The 17,140-nt window shown below is 40.1% G+C and overlaps 1 protein-coding gene across 5 annotated transcripts in view; it reads left to right on the top strand.

Moving 5' to 3' along the window:
* HDAC8 (histone deacetylase 8) overlaps nucleotides 1-17,140 on the top strand; it is a 410,969-nt gene that overhangs the window by 318,770 nt on the left and 75,059 nt on the right. The window contains exon 10 of one of the 5 annotated variants that reach the window (XM_059680415.1): nucleotides 13,439-13,474. The exons of the other annotated variants lie outside the window; for them this stretch is intronic. Coding sequence (XP_059536398.1) covers nucleotides 13,439-13,459 — 21 coding nt within the window. The 3' untranslated portion in view covers nucleotides 13,460-13,474. Of the gene's footprint in view, nucleotides 1-13,438; nucleotides 13,475-17,140 lie in introns of those variants that run through there. 5 annotated transcript variants of the gene reach the window in all.

Here is a 17,140-nt window from a genome sequence, read left to right on the forward strand (position 1 = left end):
TAATATAACCTTAAATTAATCCTTTTGGGGGAAATTTCACTAAGAATAGCTAGGGAGATAAACCAACTTTTACTGTTAATAAAAACATACAATAATATTTAAATCAGCCCAGTCAGTGTGGCTCAGTGGTTGAGCATCGACCCATGAAACAGGAGGTCACATTTAGATTCCTGGTCAGGGCACATGCCTGGGTTGCAAGCTTGATCCCTATAGGGGGTGTGCAGCAAACAGACAATCAATGATTCTTTCTCATTACTGATGTTTCTATCTCTTCCCTCTCCCTTCCTCTCTCTGAAATCAATAAAAACATAAAAAATTTTTAAAGAATATTTAAATTAAAAATGTAGTTGTTAAGTTAAAAGGGTGGACACAATCATGCTAAAACAACAACAAATACTTATCATAAACACAGAGTACTGAAGTAATATTAATATCACTATAGGAACTACAGTTAAACCAAGCCCACTAATCCTTTTTGTTGAATATTCACCTGTTAATAAATAAAAATAATATTTTAAAAATTTTCCTACATACTTCCTACTCTTTGGAAGTTAAAGTACTTAATTTATTAAATGTATTCATCTCAACACTATTCTTATAAACTGAAAAACATTTATAAGTATATGTTTCTCCCCAAACTTCACATGTAAATAATCAAAGTGACTATTTTGTTTATTTAAGACATCTAAATGTCAACATCTAAGTCTCAACATGTCGAAACTTTGAACTGGCTCTGCCTCCTTCTTAAGTACTTTGCAGAATACCAGTGAGAAACCTTGGAGCCTTACTAATTCCTTCATTTCCTATATTTGATTTGTCCCAAAAATTAAAATAATTATTCTTTATAGCTGTCTTTTGAATTCATCTTCTTCCTACCCATGTCCTCACTAACTCCAGCTGCAAATAGGGTTGTCAAATTTATGCTCCTAATCATTATACTCATATTGTATTCTGCTTAAAAAAACAATGTGCCGGGGTCCAACCCCAGCAGGTCCAGGGGTCCCCAAAGGTGTGGACGGAGTCGGCGAAAAAGGAAGGACACGGAGACAGCATCCAGTTGATCAGCAGCCCAGCCAGGATCTCCAGCCAAGTTCTGGTCTGGATCTCCAGAGAGATTCTGCTTAGGATCTCCAGCCAGGTTCTGTACAGGTTCTCCTGCCATGTTCTATAGTCAGGTTCAGTCCAGGATCTATTGCCATGTTCTCTCCAGCGAAGTTCTTCTGTCTCCAGGCTCTATGTAGGTTCTGTCTTCTGAATTCTGTCTCATGAGTTCTGTGTTCTAAATTCTGTCTCGTTACATCTGTATATATACCAGTTGATTCAATCCTATCAATATTACAAAGGTTAGGGCGTTTCTTATCTCCATTCCAGGGAGTAAAGATTATGTAGCTTAAGCATGATTGTTCATAGTTAAAGTGATTAATTACCCGCCTGGCACTTAGTTGAGGGGTTTTATTCCCTCCCTAACTTCAGGGGGAAATCCCTACCTGGGGATTCAACCTTTCTCGGAGAGGTGACCTTGGTTAAAACACAGCGCCAAGAAGGTGAGCAAACATATTAAGAACAGTATGCCATATATGCCAGATCCCTTGAAACAGCAAGGATGGACCGGCTCCCGGCAACAATGGCTTTCTTTTCTTTTTTTAATCCTCACCTGAGGATATTTTCCCATTGATTTTTAGAGAGTTGAAGGGAGTGGGAGAGAGAGAAAGAGAAACATTGATGTGAGAGAGAGACATTGATTGGTTGCCTTTTGTATGCACTGTGACCAGGGGATTGAGCCTTGACTGGGGATTGAACCCGGGACCCTTCAGTTTGTGGGCCAAGGCTCTATCCACTGAGCCAAACTGGCTAGAGCAACAATGGCTTTCTAAAGTCTATGCTTTGAGTCCCAGACTATCCTTCTGTTCCTTCCATGTGTTGCTTACTCTTATTTCCCACTTCCATTCCCATCTTCCAAATACAAATGCTGTTTCAGATCTATTTGTTTCCCACATTACCTCCCACTCCATGTATTGGCCAGTGAAGTTTGCCTCTATAGTGGGTCAAATAGTGGCCCTAATGATATGTCCACCTCCTGATCCCCAGAATCTGTGAATATTAATTTATGTGGCCAAAGAATGAGTATTACATTATATGGTAAAAAGTATAATTAAATGTAGGATCTTGAAAGAAGGAGCTTATCCTGGATTATCCAGGTGTGCCCTAAATCCAATTATTAGGGTCTTTGGAAGAGAGAGGCCAAAGATTTAAAATGAAGGAAGTTGGAATTATGCTTCCACAAACCCAGGAGTTGCAAAAATTGCCAGCAAACATCAGAAACTAAGAGACAGGGAATAGATTCTCCCTTAGTTTTAGGAGAGAGTATGATCATGATAACACCTTTATTTCAGACTTAAGGTCTTCAGAATTGTGAGAGAATTGCTATTGTTTAAGACACTGTTTGTGGTAATTTGTTATCATAGCCCTAAAAAACTATTATGCCCCACCAGTGTCCTCTGTAGCATGCAGTGCTATTTGATAACATTTTGCCCTCAATAAAACTTTTTTCAAAATTGGAGCCAGTCCTCTCCTGCTGCTGTTTTATCAACTAAGTTTATGAATTATCCTAAATCCTCTGTTGTCATTTCAATAATCTTTACAGCATCTTTGCCAGGAGTAGATTCAATTGCAAGGAACCACTTTCTTTGATCATCCATAACAAGCAACTCCTCATCCATTGAAGTTTGATCATAAGATTGCAGCAATTCAGTCACATCTTTAAACTCCACTTTTAATTCTAGTTCTCTTGCTATTTCCATCATATCTGCAGTTACTTCCTCCATGGATGTCTTGAACCCCTCAAAGTCACCCATGACGGTTGGTATCAACTTCTTCCAAACTCCTGTTAATACTGATATTTTGACCTCTTCCCATGAATCACAAATATTCTTATTGGCATCTAGAGTGGTAAAACCTTTCAAGAAGGTTTTCAATTGGCTTTGTCCAGATCTATCAGAGGAATCACTATCTATGGAGCTATGGCCTTACAAAATGTATTTCTTAAATAAGACATGAAAGTTAAAATTACTCCTTGATCTATGGGTTGCAGAATGGATGTTGTGTTAGCAGGCATGAAAATAATGTTAATCTTGCCCAGCTGGTATGGCTCAGCCATTGAGTGTTGATCCAGAAACCAAAAGGTCATTGTTCAATTCCCAGTCAGGGCATATGCTGGGGTTGCAAACTTGATCCCAGTAGGGTGCATGCAGGAGGCAGCTGATCAATGATATTCATCTCTCATCGATATTTCTATCTGTCCCTCTTCCTTCCTCTCTCTCTCTCTAAAAATTAATAAAAACCTATTTCTTAAATAAACGAAAGAAAATAATATTAATCTTATTTTACATCTCCATTAGAGCTATTGGGTGACCAGGTACATTGTCAATGAGCAGTACTTTTTTTTAAAGGAATCTCTTCTTCCTGGCAACAGTGGGCTTAAAATATTCAGTATACCATGTAAAAATATATGTGCTTTCATCTAGGCATTGTGCTATTTATACAGCACAGGCAGAGTGAATTTAGCATAGTTATTAAGAGACTTGGATTTTTCAAAATAATAAATGAACATTGGCTTCAGTTTAAAGTCACCAGCTGCATTAGCCCCTAACAAGAGAGTCAGCCTGTCCTTTGAAGCTTAGAAGCCAGGCACTGACTTCTCCTCCCTAGCTATGTAAATCCTAGATGGCTTCTTCTTCCAATATATGACTATTTCATCTACATTACAAATATGTTATTTAGTGTAGCCACCTTTATACATGTTCCTAGACAGATCTGGATAACTTGCTGCAGCTTCTGCATTAGCACTTACTGCTTTACCTTGCAATTTTATATTATGTAGTTGGTTTCTTTCCTTAAGCCTCTGAAACCAACCTCTGCTTGATATTTCTTCTGAAGCTCTTTCATCTCTCTCAGCTTTCATAGACTTGAAGACAGTTAGGGTCTTGCTCTGGATTAGGCTTTGACTTAGTGCATGTTGTGATTGCTTTGATCTTCTCTCCAGACCACTAAAATGTTTTTCATATTAGTAGTAAGTCTGTTTTTGCTTTCTGATCATTTGTGTGTTTACCGGAGTATCACTTTACCTTATATGACAAACCTACAGCCAACATCATACTAAATGGGAAAAAACTAAATTTATTTCCCCTGAGAACAGGAACAAGACAGGGATGCCCACTTTCACCACTCCTGTTCGATATAGTACTGGAAGTGCTAGCCATAGCGATCAGATAAGAAGAAGAAATAAAAGGCATCCAAATTGGAAAAGAAAAAGTAAAACTGTCCTTATTTGCAGATGACATGATACTATACATAGAAAACCCCAAAGACTCCATCAAAAAACTACTAGACCTAATAAATGAATTTGGCAATGTAGCAGGATACAAAATCAACACCCAGAAATCTATGGCTTTTTTTATACACCAATAATGAACTCAGAGAAAGAGAAATGGAAAAAAACGATCCCATTTACCATTGCACCAAAAATATTAAGATATCTAAGAATAAACTTAAGAGGTAAAAGGCCTGTACTCAGAAAACTACAGGAAATTGAAAAAAGAGATAGAGGAAGACATAAACAAATGGAATAACATGCCATGTTCATGGATTGGTAGAATCAACATCATTAAAATGTCCGTACTACCCAAAGCAATCTACAGATTCAATGCAATCCCCATTAAAATACCAACGGCATATTTCAAAGATCTAGAACAAACTCTCCAAAAATTCAACTGGAATTTAAAAAGACCCCAAATAGCCACAGCAATCCTGAGAAAGAAGAACAAAGTTGGAGGGATCACAATACCAGATGTCAAGCTATATTACCAAGCCACAGTTCTCAAAACTGCCTGGTACTGGCACAAAAACAGAAATATAGACCAATGGAACAGAACAGAGAACTCAGAAATAGACCTAAGCCATTATGCTCAATTAATATTTGACAAAGAAGGCAAGAGCATACAATGGAGTCAAGACAGTCTCTTCAATAAATGGTGCTGGGAAATTTGATCAGATACATGCAAAAAAAATGGAGTAGCAGTTTATATTTCCTTCAAGAACTTTTCCTTTGCATTCACAGCTTGGCTAACTGTTTGGTGCAAGAGGCCTATCTTTCAGCCTACCTCAGCTTTCAACATGCCTTCCTCACTAAGCTTAATAACTTTTAGCTTTTTATTTAAAACTAGAGGCCCGGTGCATGAAATTCATGCACTCAGCGGAGGAGGGCTCCCTCAGCCCGGCCTGCACCCTCTTGCAGCCCAGGAGCCCTTATGGGATGTCCAACTGATGGCTTAGGCCCATTCCCAGCAGTTGGACATCCTTAGCGCTGCCGCAGAGGCAGGAGAGACTCCTGCCACCACCACTGCGCTCACCAGCCATAATCCCAGCTTCTGGCTGAGCAGCGCTCCCCATGTAGGATCATGCCAAAACTGGCTCTCTGACATCCCCCAAGGGGTCCAAGATTGTGAGATGGTGCAGGCCATGCCGAAGAGCCCCACCAGTGCATGATCAGGGCCAGGGAGGGATGCAGGAGATTGGCCAGCCGGGGCCAGGATCAGGGCCCAGGGAGGGACCATGGGAGGGCCCCAGGGTGTATCTGACCCATCTCACTCAGTCCTGATCTGCCTGACCCCAGCAGCAAGCTAACCTACCTGTCGGAGCGACTGCCCCTCTGGTGGTCAGTGCACATTATAGCAACTGGTTGTCTGCCCCCTGGTGGTAAGTGCATGTCTTAGCGAACAGTTGAGGGCCTTAGCATATCATTAGTATATTACGCTTTGATTGGTTGAACAGCCGGCAGGTCAACAGGACACTTAGCATATTAGGCTTTTATTATATAGGATGAGAAACATGCAAGTCTTCCTTTCTCTTGAACATTAGAGGCCATTAGGGTCATTAATTTGCCTAATTTCAATATTTTTGTGTATCAAGGAATAGGGACAAGAGGTAGAGAGATGAGGTAATGGCTGTTTGGTGGAGCAGTCAGAATACACACATTTTCAATTAAATTTGTTATCTTATATGAATATAGTTCATGGTGCCCGAAACAATTACAATAGTAACATTCAAGATAACTTATCATAGCCCTAGCCAGTGTGGCTCAGTTGGTTGGAGTACTGTTCTGTACACCAAGAAGTGGTGGGTTTGAATCTCATCAGGGCACATACCCAGGTACAGGTTTGATCCCTGGTTGGGCGTGACCTGGGGTGCATGGGGGTAGCAAGCAATTGATGCTTCTCTCTCACATCAATGTTTCTCTCTCTCTCCCTCACTCTCTCTAAAATCAATTTTAAAAATCTCTTTTGAAAAAGGTAACTTATCATACATAGATCACCATAACAAATATAATAATAATGAAAAAGTTTAAAACATTGTGAGAATTCCCAAAATGTAACACAGAGACACAAAATGAGCAAATGCTGTTGGAAAAATAGCACGGAGCCACAAAACTTTAATTTGTTTAAAAAAAAAAAAAAGCAATATCCATGAAGCACAATGAAGTAAAATGCAAAAACAAAGTATACCCATGATCAGAATTAGAGCAGCGATTCTCAACCTATGGGTCACGACCCCTTTGGCGGTCAAACGACCCTTTCACAGGGGTCGCCTAAGACCATCCTGCATATCAGATATTTACATTACGATTCATAACAGTTGCAACATTACAGTTATGAAGTAGCAACGAAAATAATTTTATGGTTGGGTCACAACATGAGGAACTGTATTTAAAGGGCCAGAAGGTTGAGAACCACAGAATTAGAGCAAAAAATAAGTAGAGAATAAAAAAACAATAAAGACCAATAAAACCAAAAGTTGATTCTTTGAAAAGAGCAACAAAATTGGCAAGCCTTTAGATAGACTGACCAAGGTATGGGACGGGGAGGGGAGAAGATTTAAAGTGTTAAAACCAGAAATGAAAGTGGGGAATATTATTATTAATCTTACAGAAATAAAAAGGAGAAAAAGCAAATATTATGGACCACTGTATGTCAATAAATAACATAAGCTTGATGTAATGGACATATTCCTAGAAAGACACACACTATAGAAAGTAACTCAAGGAAAAAAAAATAGAAAACCTAAATAAACCTATAACAAGTAAAAGAGACTGAATTAGTAATTTTATTTTCAAAATCCCACAAAGAAAACCCTAGGTACTTATGGTTTCACTGGTTAATTCTACCAAACATTTAGAGACTTAACACTACTCTTTCATGAAACCAGAAATACCCTGATACCAAAACTAGACAAAAATATCACACACAAAAATTACAGACCAATATCTCTTTTGAATATGGATGCAAAAATTCTCAAAAAATTCTATCAAACCAAAGCAAACAACATATAAAAAGTATCATACACCATGACCAGGTAGAATTTATTCCAGGAATGCAACATCATTGTAGCATCTGAAAAGCAATTAGTACACCTATGAATAGAATCAAAAACAAAAACATAATCTTAATAGACACAGAAAAACCATTTGACAAAATCCTATACTCTTTCATCATAAAAACACACAAGTTAGGAATACAGGGGAGCTTCTTCAACCTGATAAAAGGCATCCATCAGAAATCTACATGTAATATCATACTAAAAGGTGAAAGACTGAAAGCTTTCCTCCTGAGATCAGAAACAAGACAAGGATGTCCACTTTTGCCTTTTCTGCTCAACATTGTGCTAGAGATTCTAGCCAGGGCAATTGGAGAAAAGGAAATAAAAGGAATTTCCTTTCCAGATGGGAAAGGAAAAAGTAAAGCTGTGGCTATTTGCAGATTATATGATTTTTTATAGAGAGAAAATGCTAAGGTGTACACAAAAAAGTTTGTTCATATAGCCAAAATCCAAAACACTGACAACACCAAATTGTAACATGGATGTGGAGCAATAGGAATTCTCGCTTATTGCTGATGAAAATGTAAAATGGTACAACCACATTGGCAGTTTGGCAGTTTCTTACAGAATTAAACATACTCTTACCATATGATCCAGCAAATATTCCTTGGTATTTACCCAAAGGAGTTGAAAACTTATGTCTACATAAAAACTTATACACGGATATTTAGAGCAGCTTTATCCAGAATTGCCAAAACTTGGAAGCAACCAAGATGTCCTTTACTAGGTAAACAAAAAAACAAACTGTGGTACATCCAGACAATAGAATATTAGTTAGCACTAAAAGGAAATGAGCTGTCAAACCATGAAAAGACTTGAAGAAATTTTAAATTTGTATTACTAAGTGAAATAAGCAGTTTGAAAGGCTACATATTATACAGTTCCAACTCTATGACATTTTGGAAAAGGAAAAACTATGGAAACAATAAAAAGATCAGGGATTGAGGCTGGGAGAAGAGTTTGATGGGAAGAGAATAGAGATATTCAGGGCAATGAAAATACTGTGTATGATACCATAATGATGAATATATGTCATATGTCATTGTGTGTCCAGACCTATAGAATGTATACCAAATGTGAATCCTAGAATAAATTATGGACAATGAGTCATAATTGATGTCAATGCAGGTTAATCAGTTGTAACAAATGTACCATTCTGGTAGGTGATGATGATAATAAGAGAAGTTATGCATGTGTGTATGCAGTTGGTTTATGGGAAATCTCTATACCTTGTTCTTAATTTTACTGTGAACAAAAAACTGCTCTAAAAAATTGTCTTTTTTAAACAAATGAATTCAGAATATTTGCTAAAGACAAGATCAATATTTAGAAATCAACGGTATTTTCATACAGTAGCAATGAACAATCCAAAAGGTAATTAAGAAAATTCTTACAACTGTAGCATCAAAAAGAATTAAATACTTATAAATATATTTCACAAAAGGAGTGTAAGACTTGTACACTGAAAATACCAGGATATTGTTGAAAGAAATAAAGGAAGGCCTATATGTATGGGAAGACATCTGTGTTCACAGATTGGAAGATTTAATATTCTTAAGATGACCATCCTCCCAAAATGGATCTATCAATTCAATATAATCCCTATCCAAATACCAGCTAGTTTTTCCTTTTTCAAAAAGAAATTGACAAACTGATCCTAAAATTCATATGGAAATGCAGAGGACCCAGAATATCCAAAACAATCTTGAGGAAGAACAAAGTTAGAGGATCCACACTTCCTGATTTCAAGACTTACTCTAAAGCTACAATAGTCTAGACCAGGGGTCCTCAAACTTTTTAAACAGGGGGCCAGTTCACTGTCCCTCAGACCATTGGAGGGCTGGACTATAGTTTAAAAAAAAACTATGAACAAATTCCTATGCACACAGCGGCGGCAAAAACACCCGGCAGGCCGGATAAATGTTTTCAGCGGGCCGCATGTGGCCCGAGGGCCGTAGTTTGAGGACCCCTGGTAGATAATGGTACTGGGCCCATGGATTGATGAGGAAGGAGGTGTATACCCGCCTAGCCAGCCAGATCAGCCAAATCAACCCTGGTGATCGTTGGGGTGGCAGATGTTGCAGCCAGATCGCCCTCGCATCCCAATTGACTTTATAGGAGTGCCAAAACTATTCAATGGGAAATGAATAATCTTTTCAACAAATACTGCTAGGACAATTGGCTATGTCTACATGCAAAAGAATGAAGTTGGACCCTTGCCTCACACCATATATAAACATGAACTCAAAATGGATCAAAGACCAAAATGTAAGAGCTAAAACTATAATACTCTTAGAAGAAATATTGGTGTAAATCTTCATAACATTTTATTCATTTCTTTGATATGATACCAAATACCCAAGCTACCAAATTAAAAACAGATAATGCTCTTACCACAAAAAAATACATAAATTGGACTTCATCATAATTAAATACCTTTGTGTTTAAAAGAACACTAACAAGAAAGTGAAAAGACAACCAACAGAATGGGAGAAAATATTTGAAAATCATACATCTGATAAGGGACTTATATTCAGAATATATTTTAAAACACTTGCAATTTAATAATAATAAAAAATAACCCAATTTTAAAATGAGTGAAAGAATGTGAATTAATATGTCTTCAAAGAGATATATAAATGACCAATGAGCAAATGAGGAAATGTTCAACTAGTCATTAGGGCAGTGATGGCGAACCTATGACACAAATGTCAGAGGTGACATGCGAACTCATTTTTTTGGTTGATTTTTCTTTGTTAAATGGCATTTAAATATATAAAATAAATATCAAAAATATAAATCTTTGTTTTACTATGGTTGCAAATATAAAAAAATTTCTATATGTGACACGGCACCAGAGTTAAGTTAGGGTTTTTCAAAATGCTGACACGCCGAGCTCAAAAGGTTCACCATCATTGCATTAGGGGAATGCAAATCAGAACCACTATGAAATATAGCTTCACTCTCACTAGAATGGCTGTAATAAAAAAGATAGACAACAGCAAGTGTTGTCAAGGATGTGGAGAAATTAGAACCTCAAATATTGCTGGTGGGAATGTCAAAAGGTATAGCCTCTTTGAAAGCAGTCTGGCAGTTCTTCAAAAATACTTTAACACTAGATTGCCCGAGGAAGTCATTTTGACTGCTTTTTAATTTCAATTAGAAAAACAATTATGTATATAAGGACACAATGTCTTAGAATTTTGTGACTTTTTGTACAACATATAAATGTGTTTATTAATACTTGTAGTTACCTCCCCCCTCCTTCATTTCCGGTATATATATGTGTTATACCTATATTGCCCAAAAGCAGTCATTTTGACTGCTTGGGGAAATTTTAAATAATCAAATGACTCTTATTATTGAATTGAGCAAATTTATTATATGACCAGTTCGGCTTTGTATTGAAATAACAATTTTCATTTTTTTTTCGATTACCGTCACATGATAACATACAAGTACATGATAAATTGTCGATACTTGATAAGTTGCAGTTGCTCAATAAGCTAAACTAGCACTTGTTATTCGAATCTTTATGCAGTGATACTTGTTCTAATAAGTTGTTTATTTTATTTCTTTTGCGCCCTAAATTCATGAAAGAAATGTCAAATAGAAGTGAGTTATTGGAAAAGCTAAGGAACATAAGTGAAGAGTGCTCCAATACTATTCTTTCACAATGCAGTCATTTTGACTGCTTTTGGGCAATATAGGTATATACTAAGTTTTAGTGTTTCTAGTGTTAAACAATAAAATAAAATTTAAAAACAAACAAACAAAAAAGTTAAACATAGAATTACCACATGACCCAGAAATTCCACTCCTAGGTATATAACCTCATATGTTCACATAAAAACTTGTATGCAAAATTTTATAGCAGCATTATTCATCATAGCCCAAAAGTAGAAACAACCCACATGTTCACCAACTGATGTGTGGATAAATGAAAAGTTGTATATCCATAAATAGAATATCATTCAGCCATTAAAAGGAATAAAGTACTGATACATGCTACAGCATGGATGAACCTTGAAAACATGCTCAGTGAAAGAAGGCAGACACAAAAACTACATGTATCACTCTTTCACCAGTCCCTGGTCTAAACCAATGGCTTTTGGAGTCATGGTCCAGACATAGAATTCTAATTTTCAACTTCTGAGCTTTGTGACCTTGGATAAGTTATTTAACAGCTTTAAACCTCACTTTTCTTCTTTATATAATGAAGATATATACAGTGCCTCCCTTTTATTGTGTGAGGATAAAGTTAGGTCAAATACAGGGTGGGACAAAAGTAGGTTTACACTTGTTCATGTACAATAACTAAAAATAATAATCCTAATATATAAAATGCCAGGGCCGATCACAACCCAAGGTTGACCAACCCGGAAGTTTTTCAGTCAACACTGGGTTGCTGTGGCGACCCAGCACTGACTGCCCCACTGCAGCCTGGCGACCCAGCACTGACTGTCCAGGGGGCTGAGACCCAGAGAGAGGGGCAAGGTCTGATCCACAGCCTCAGTGGCAGCTGTTGATCAGTACTTGCCTCTCTCTTTCTCTCCCTCTTTCTTTCTAAGCTTCACCAGCAGCTGGGCCTTTCTTTCTCTCCTGGCTGGAGGGGCTGCTGTTCAGCCCCACCTCTCTGATCAGGCCCACAGATAGGCCTGGAGATGCTGACTGGCATAAGAACTGACCAATCAGAACCAAATCTGAGTGCTGTGAAGAACCAATGGCTGTCTAGGATGTAGAGCTTTTGACGCTGACTGGCATAAGAACTGACCAATCAGAACCAAATGTGGCTGCTATGAAGAACCAATGGCTGCCTAGGAGGCAGAGCTTTTGACATTGATTGGCATAGGAACCAACCAATCAGAACCAAATGTAGATGCTGTGAAGAACCAATGACTGCCTAGAGGCAGAGCTTCTGACACTGACTGGCATAGACACCAACCAATCAGAACCAAATGTGGGTGCTGTAGGGATCCAGTGGCTGCCTAGGAGGCAGAGCTTCTGATGCTGACTGGCATAGAAACTGCCCAATCAAAACCAAATCTGGGTGCTATGGGGAGCCAATGGCTGCCTAGGAGGTGGAGCTTTTGACTCTGACTGGCATAGAAACTGCCCAATCAGAACCAAATCTGGGTGCTGTGGGGAGCCAGTGGCTGCCTAGCAGGCAGAGCTTTTGATGCTGACTGGCATTGAAACCAACCAATCAGAACCAAATTAGCCAGCAGAGGAAAGCAGTTGGGGGCAAGATCAGGCCTTCAGGGGAGGGCCGTTGGGGGCCAGATCAGGCCAGCAGGGGAGGGCCATTGGTGGCAAGATCAGGCCGGTAGGGGAGAGCAGTTGGGGCAACCAGGCCGGCAGGGGAGGGCAATTAGGGGTGATCAGACTGGCAAACAGAGGCAAATAGGGGTGATCAGGCAGGTAGGTGAGCAGTTAGGACCAGCGGTCCCAGATTGCAAGAGGGATGTCCACAGGGATCAGGCCTAAACCGGCAGTCAGACATCCCCCAAGGGGTCCCCAATTGGAGAGGGTGCAGGCTGGGCTGAGGGAACCCCCCCCTCCATGCATGAATTTCGTGTACTGGGCCTCTAGTACAATGATAAACTCTGTGTTTTGTGTATTAATAACTGTAAATCTACTTTTGCCTCACCCTGTATAAGCTCCATGAAAGGAATATTTCCCCAGGAACTAGAATTGGCTTGGGCTCAATGTACATGAATGAATAAGTAAAACATTTAGAACAGTCACTGGCTCACAGTAATAAATAATACTCCCTCTGAACCATAATAATAGTAGCAAGTGAATATTTAAACAGGAATTATTGACGAATGCAGCTGTAAGTTATGTTGTAGCACAAAATTGCGAAGCCTTCAATCAAAATCAATGTTTCAAGACATCTGTCATTTGTTTTGACACATCTTTCAATTTTTAGGTTAATCGAATTATTACAAATTATAACTATTTTTCTAATTTCATCCGATGATCAAAATCAATTGTTTTATTTCAGTTGAATATCAATCCATTGTAAAAGTAAGATGAAAAAAAGAGAGTTTTCAAACAAAGATTTAGTTGCAATTGTCCAGTTCTTGATGCATCAAAGGAAAAAGGAAAAGTTGCAGAAAGGTGCAATTACGTTAGCTGCAAAACAATTTAAGTGCAACAAAATGACCATATCAAGAATTTGGAAACATGCTTCCGAAAATAATTGTCAAGGAGAATCTTATGCTAATGTCGATTCTTTGAAAAAACAAAACTGTGGACATAAATGCAAAGATTATGGAGAAAAACTTGAAAAACTTAGACATATTCCTCTTAGCAGAAGAGGCACCATATTAGCCTTTGATAATATTTCTCCCGAAATACTGTATAATACATTTCTGTCACTTCAACAAGTTATGCTGGAAGCAATGAAGAGCGATGGCTCCAATAATTTTAAGCTCACGCATATAGGGAAAGCAAAGCTTCGCAGCCAAGGGAACCTACATACAAGTTTAAAATGCAGTAACAGCAGCCACACAAGCAGACAGACCAACCACATCTGAGGAACGGCAGCCCTGCACCGCCCAAACCGGTCCAAGGAGTAGCAGACACATGCAGTCTGCACCTGTCCACCGAGCAGCAGCTGGGTGAGCATCCCACCCCCACCTGAGGAGCAGCAGCCGCATGTGCAGCTCACTCCCACCCGAGAAACAGCAGCCACACAAGCAGCCAGTCCCCCATCTGAGCAGCAGCAGCTGCCTGAGCAGCCTGAACCCGAACGAGGAGCAGTAGCCCTGTAAGCAACCTGCCTCTGTCCAAGAGCGGCAGCCTCATGAGCAGCCCACCCCGATCCAAGAAGCAGCAGCCACGTGAGCAGTCCATGCCCATCCAAGGAGCAGAAGCCATATGAACACCCCGCTCCTGTCCAAGGAGCAGCAGCCACGCTCAGCCGGCCCCAACCTGAAGAGCAGCAGCGCCGTGATCAGCCCACCCCTGTCCAAGGAACAGCAGCTGTGCGAGCGGCCTCACCTAACAGCCAGAAGAGACACCACTGTTGCGAACAGCACCCACCAGAGGAGCCGCTGCCAACTGAGGAGCAGCCACTACCACAACCACTTGAGGAACAACTGCAGCCCGAGGAACCACTGCCACCCAAGGAGCAGCCCCTGCATGACTCGACATCTAGATCAGTGGGTGAGACCAAAAATGGGTAGACAAAGAAACCCCCAAAGGAAAGAAAAGGAGAAATCAAGTGGGGGGGGGGGGGGGCTAAGTGAAACAGAGGTATGCAATATGTCAGAAAAAGAATTCAGAATAAAGGTCCTAGAGTGCATAAACCAGATGGAGGGAAAAAATCAACAACTTATGTAAGAATCAAGAAGAAATGGATGAAAAATCAATAATTTATGTAAGAATCAAGAAGAAACGAAGAGTGATACAGCTGCAATAAAAAACACCATGGAAAGTTTCAACAGTAGACTAGGAGAAGCAGAGGACCAAATTAGCGAATTTGAAGACAGGGAAGCAAAACACACCCAAACTGAACTGCAATTGGAGAAAAAAATTAAAAGACAGGAGGAGAGCCTAAGGGAGCTATGGGACAACATGAAATGAAGCAACATATGAATAATAGGGGTACCAGAACAACAGGAAGAGGAACAAGGGTTAGAAAACCTATTTGAAGAAATAATGTCAAAACTTCCCTGAGGGAGGGGGAGAAAAAAGTCACACAAGCACAGAGAGTCCCAAACAAGATGAACCCGAAAAGAACCACACCAAGACACATCATAATTACCGTGGCAAATGTTCAGGACAAAGAGAGAATCTTAAAGGCTACAAGAGAGAGATGGAAAGTTATATATAAGCGATCTCCCAGTAGATTATCAAATGATTTCTCAAAAGAAACACATCAGGCCAGAAAAGAATGGGCAGAAATTTACAAAGTGATGCAAAGCAAGGGACTGAATCCAAGAACAAAAAAAAAAGGCCCCATATATTTGTTGTCTACAAGAGAGCCACCTCAGAATAAGGGACTCACACAGACTGAAAGTGAAGGGATGGAAAAATATCTTTCAGGCAAATGGAAATGAAAAAAAAACTGGGGTAGCAATACTTATATTGGACAAAATAGACCTCAAAGTGAAGGCCAAAACAAGAGATAAGGAAAGCCACTTCATAATACTAAAGGGATCCACACAACAAGAGGATATAACCTCATAAACATATATGCACCCAATGCAGGAGCACCCAAATACATAAAAAAAAACTCCTGGAAGATAACAAGGGAGAGATCGAAAACAATACTATCATAGTAGGGGACTTTAATACACCACTGACATCACTGGATAAATCCTCTAGACAAAGAATCAGCAAAGAAAAAGCAATCCTAAATGACTCACTAGATCAGATGGACTTAATTGACATCTTCAGAACATTTCATCCCAAAGCCACGGAATATACATTCTTCTCAAGTGCACATGGGACATTTTCAAAAATAGACCACATACTGGGTCACAAGAAAAGTCTTCCCAAATTCAAGAAAATTGAAATCATACCAAGCATCTTCTCACACCACAATGGCATAATATTAGAAATAAACTACAATAAAAACAACCCAAAACACTCAAACACTTGGAAGCTGAATAGCATGTTATTAAATATTGATTGGGGGGAGAACCAAGATGGCGGCGATATAGGCAGACGTGTCCCAGGTCGTGTCCCGGAGCAAATGGAGCGAGCAGCTGAAGCTAGTAACACTCACACCGAATTGGCGAAATTGCTCAGCTGGTGAGAGGGTTTGCAGCCAGGAAGAGCAGAACTCCCCTGGAAAGGTAAAAAAAAAACAGGGATTTGGGCAGGAAAGTTTGCCAGACCTCTGAGCCCAGAGAGTCGGAGGGAGACTGCGTGGCAGACAGCCGCGTCCCTTGGGACAGGCACAGCCCCTGACGGGGGAAAGGAGAACCACGGGATTCCTGGTGCCGCCAGGGAAATTGAGAGCTGGGTTATGTGATCACGGAGGACTGAGCCTAAAGGGGGCAGCCTGAAGAGCTGACCTGACCATGCAGTCCCGGTAAGAGAAGAAGCTTACAGAAACCAAGCCTTCCCCGTTTCCGCGGCCGGCATTTGTTTGTTTGTTTTCACTGAATCCTGTTCATGGGACATTTCGGATACAGACACTCACCTGTGCTGAAGAGAGGGAGAGTGTGCTGAGGAGTGGAATCTGGGGAGAGACTGGGGAAAGAGGGGGAGCCGGGAGAGGTGGTAGTGAATTGAGTGCTGAGACACCCATGAGCCCAGGACTGGGGCAGCCACCCGCTCCTGAGAGTGAGTCTCCTCCCCCCAGCCCCCAGGCAAGGAGTACAGCCACACCCAGATTCCACCCTGTACGAGATCAAGGATTAAGATAACCTGATCAGTCCCTGGGAGTTAACAGGGTCTGGCCTATAGGGGGATTTTCAATCCCAGCAACAACATAGCACTGGTAACTAACTATTACGCAGTCAGCTCTGGGCAGTGAACTTCCACTGGACAGAGAGGCCCTATAGCCTCAGAGGCCAACCCCAGAACACTGCCACCCAGAGGCTGACCCACAAACTGACTCTTTGCTAAACACAAAATAAGGCAGTCTGGGAAATAAATGCGGCATGCTTTAAAATAAGGACTGTGGTTTACAACACAGAGGAACAGTATATCGCAGGGAAACACAACACTCTCCTGAATACCTGGAAGG

This window comes from Myotis daubentonii, chromosome X (assembly GCF_963259705.1).
Source record: "Myotis daubentonii chromosome X, mMyoDau2.1, whole genome shotgun sequence".
Lineage (NCBI taxonomy): Eukaryota > Metazoa > Chordata > Mammalia > Chiroptera > Vespertilionidae > Myotis > Myotis daubentonii.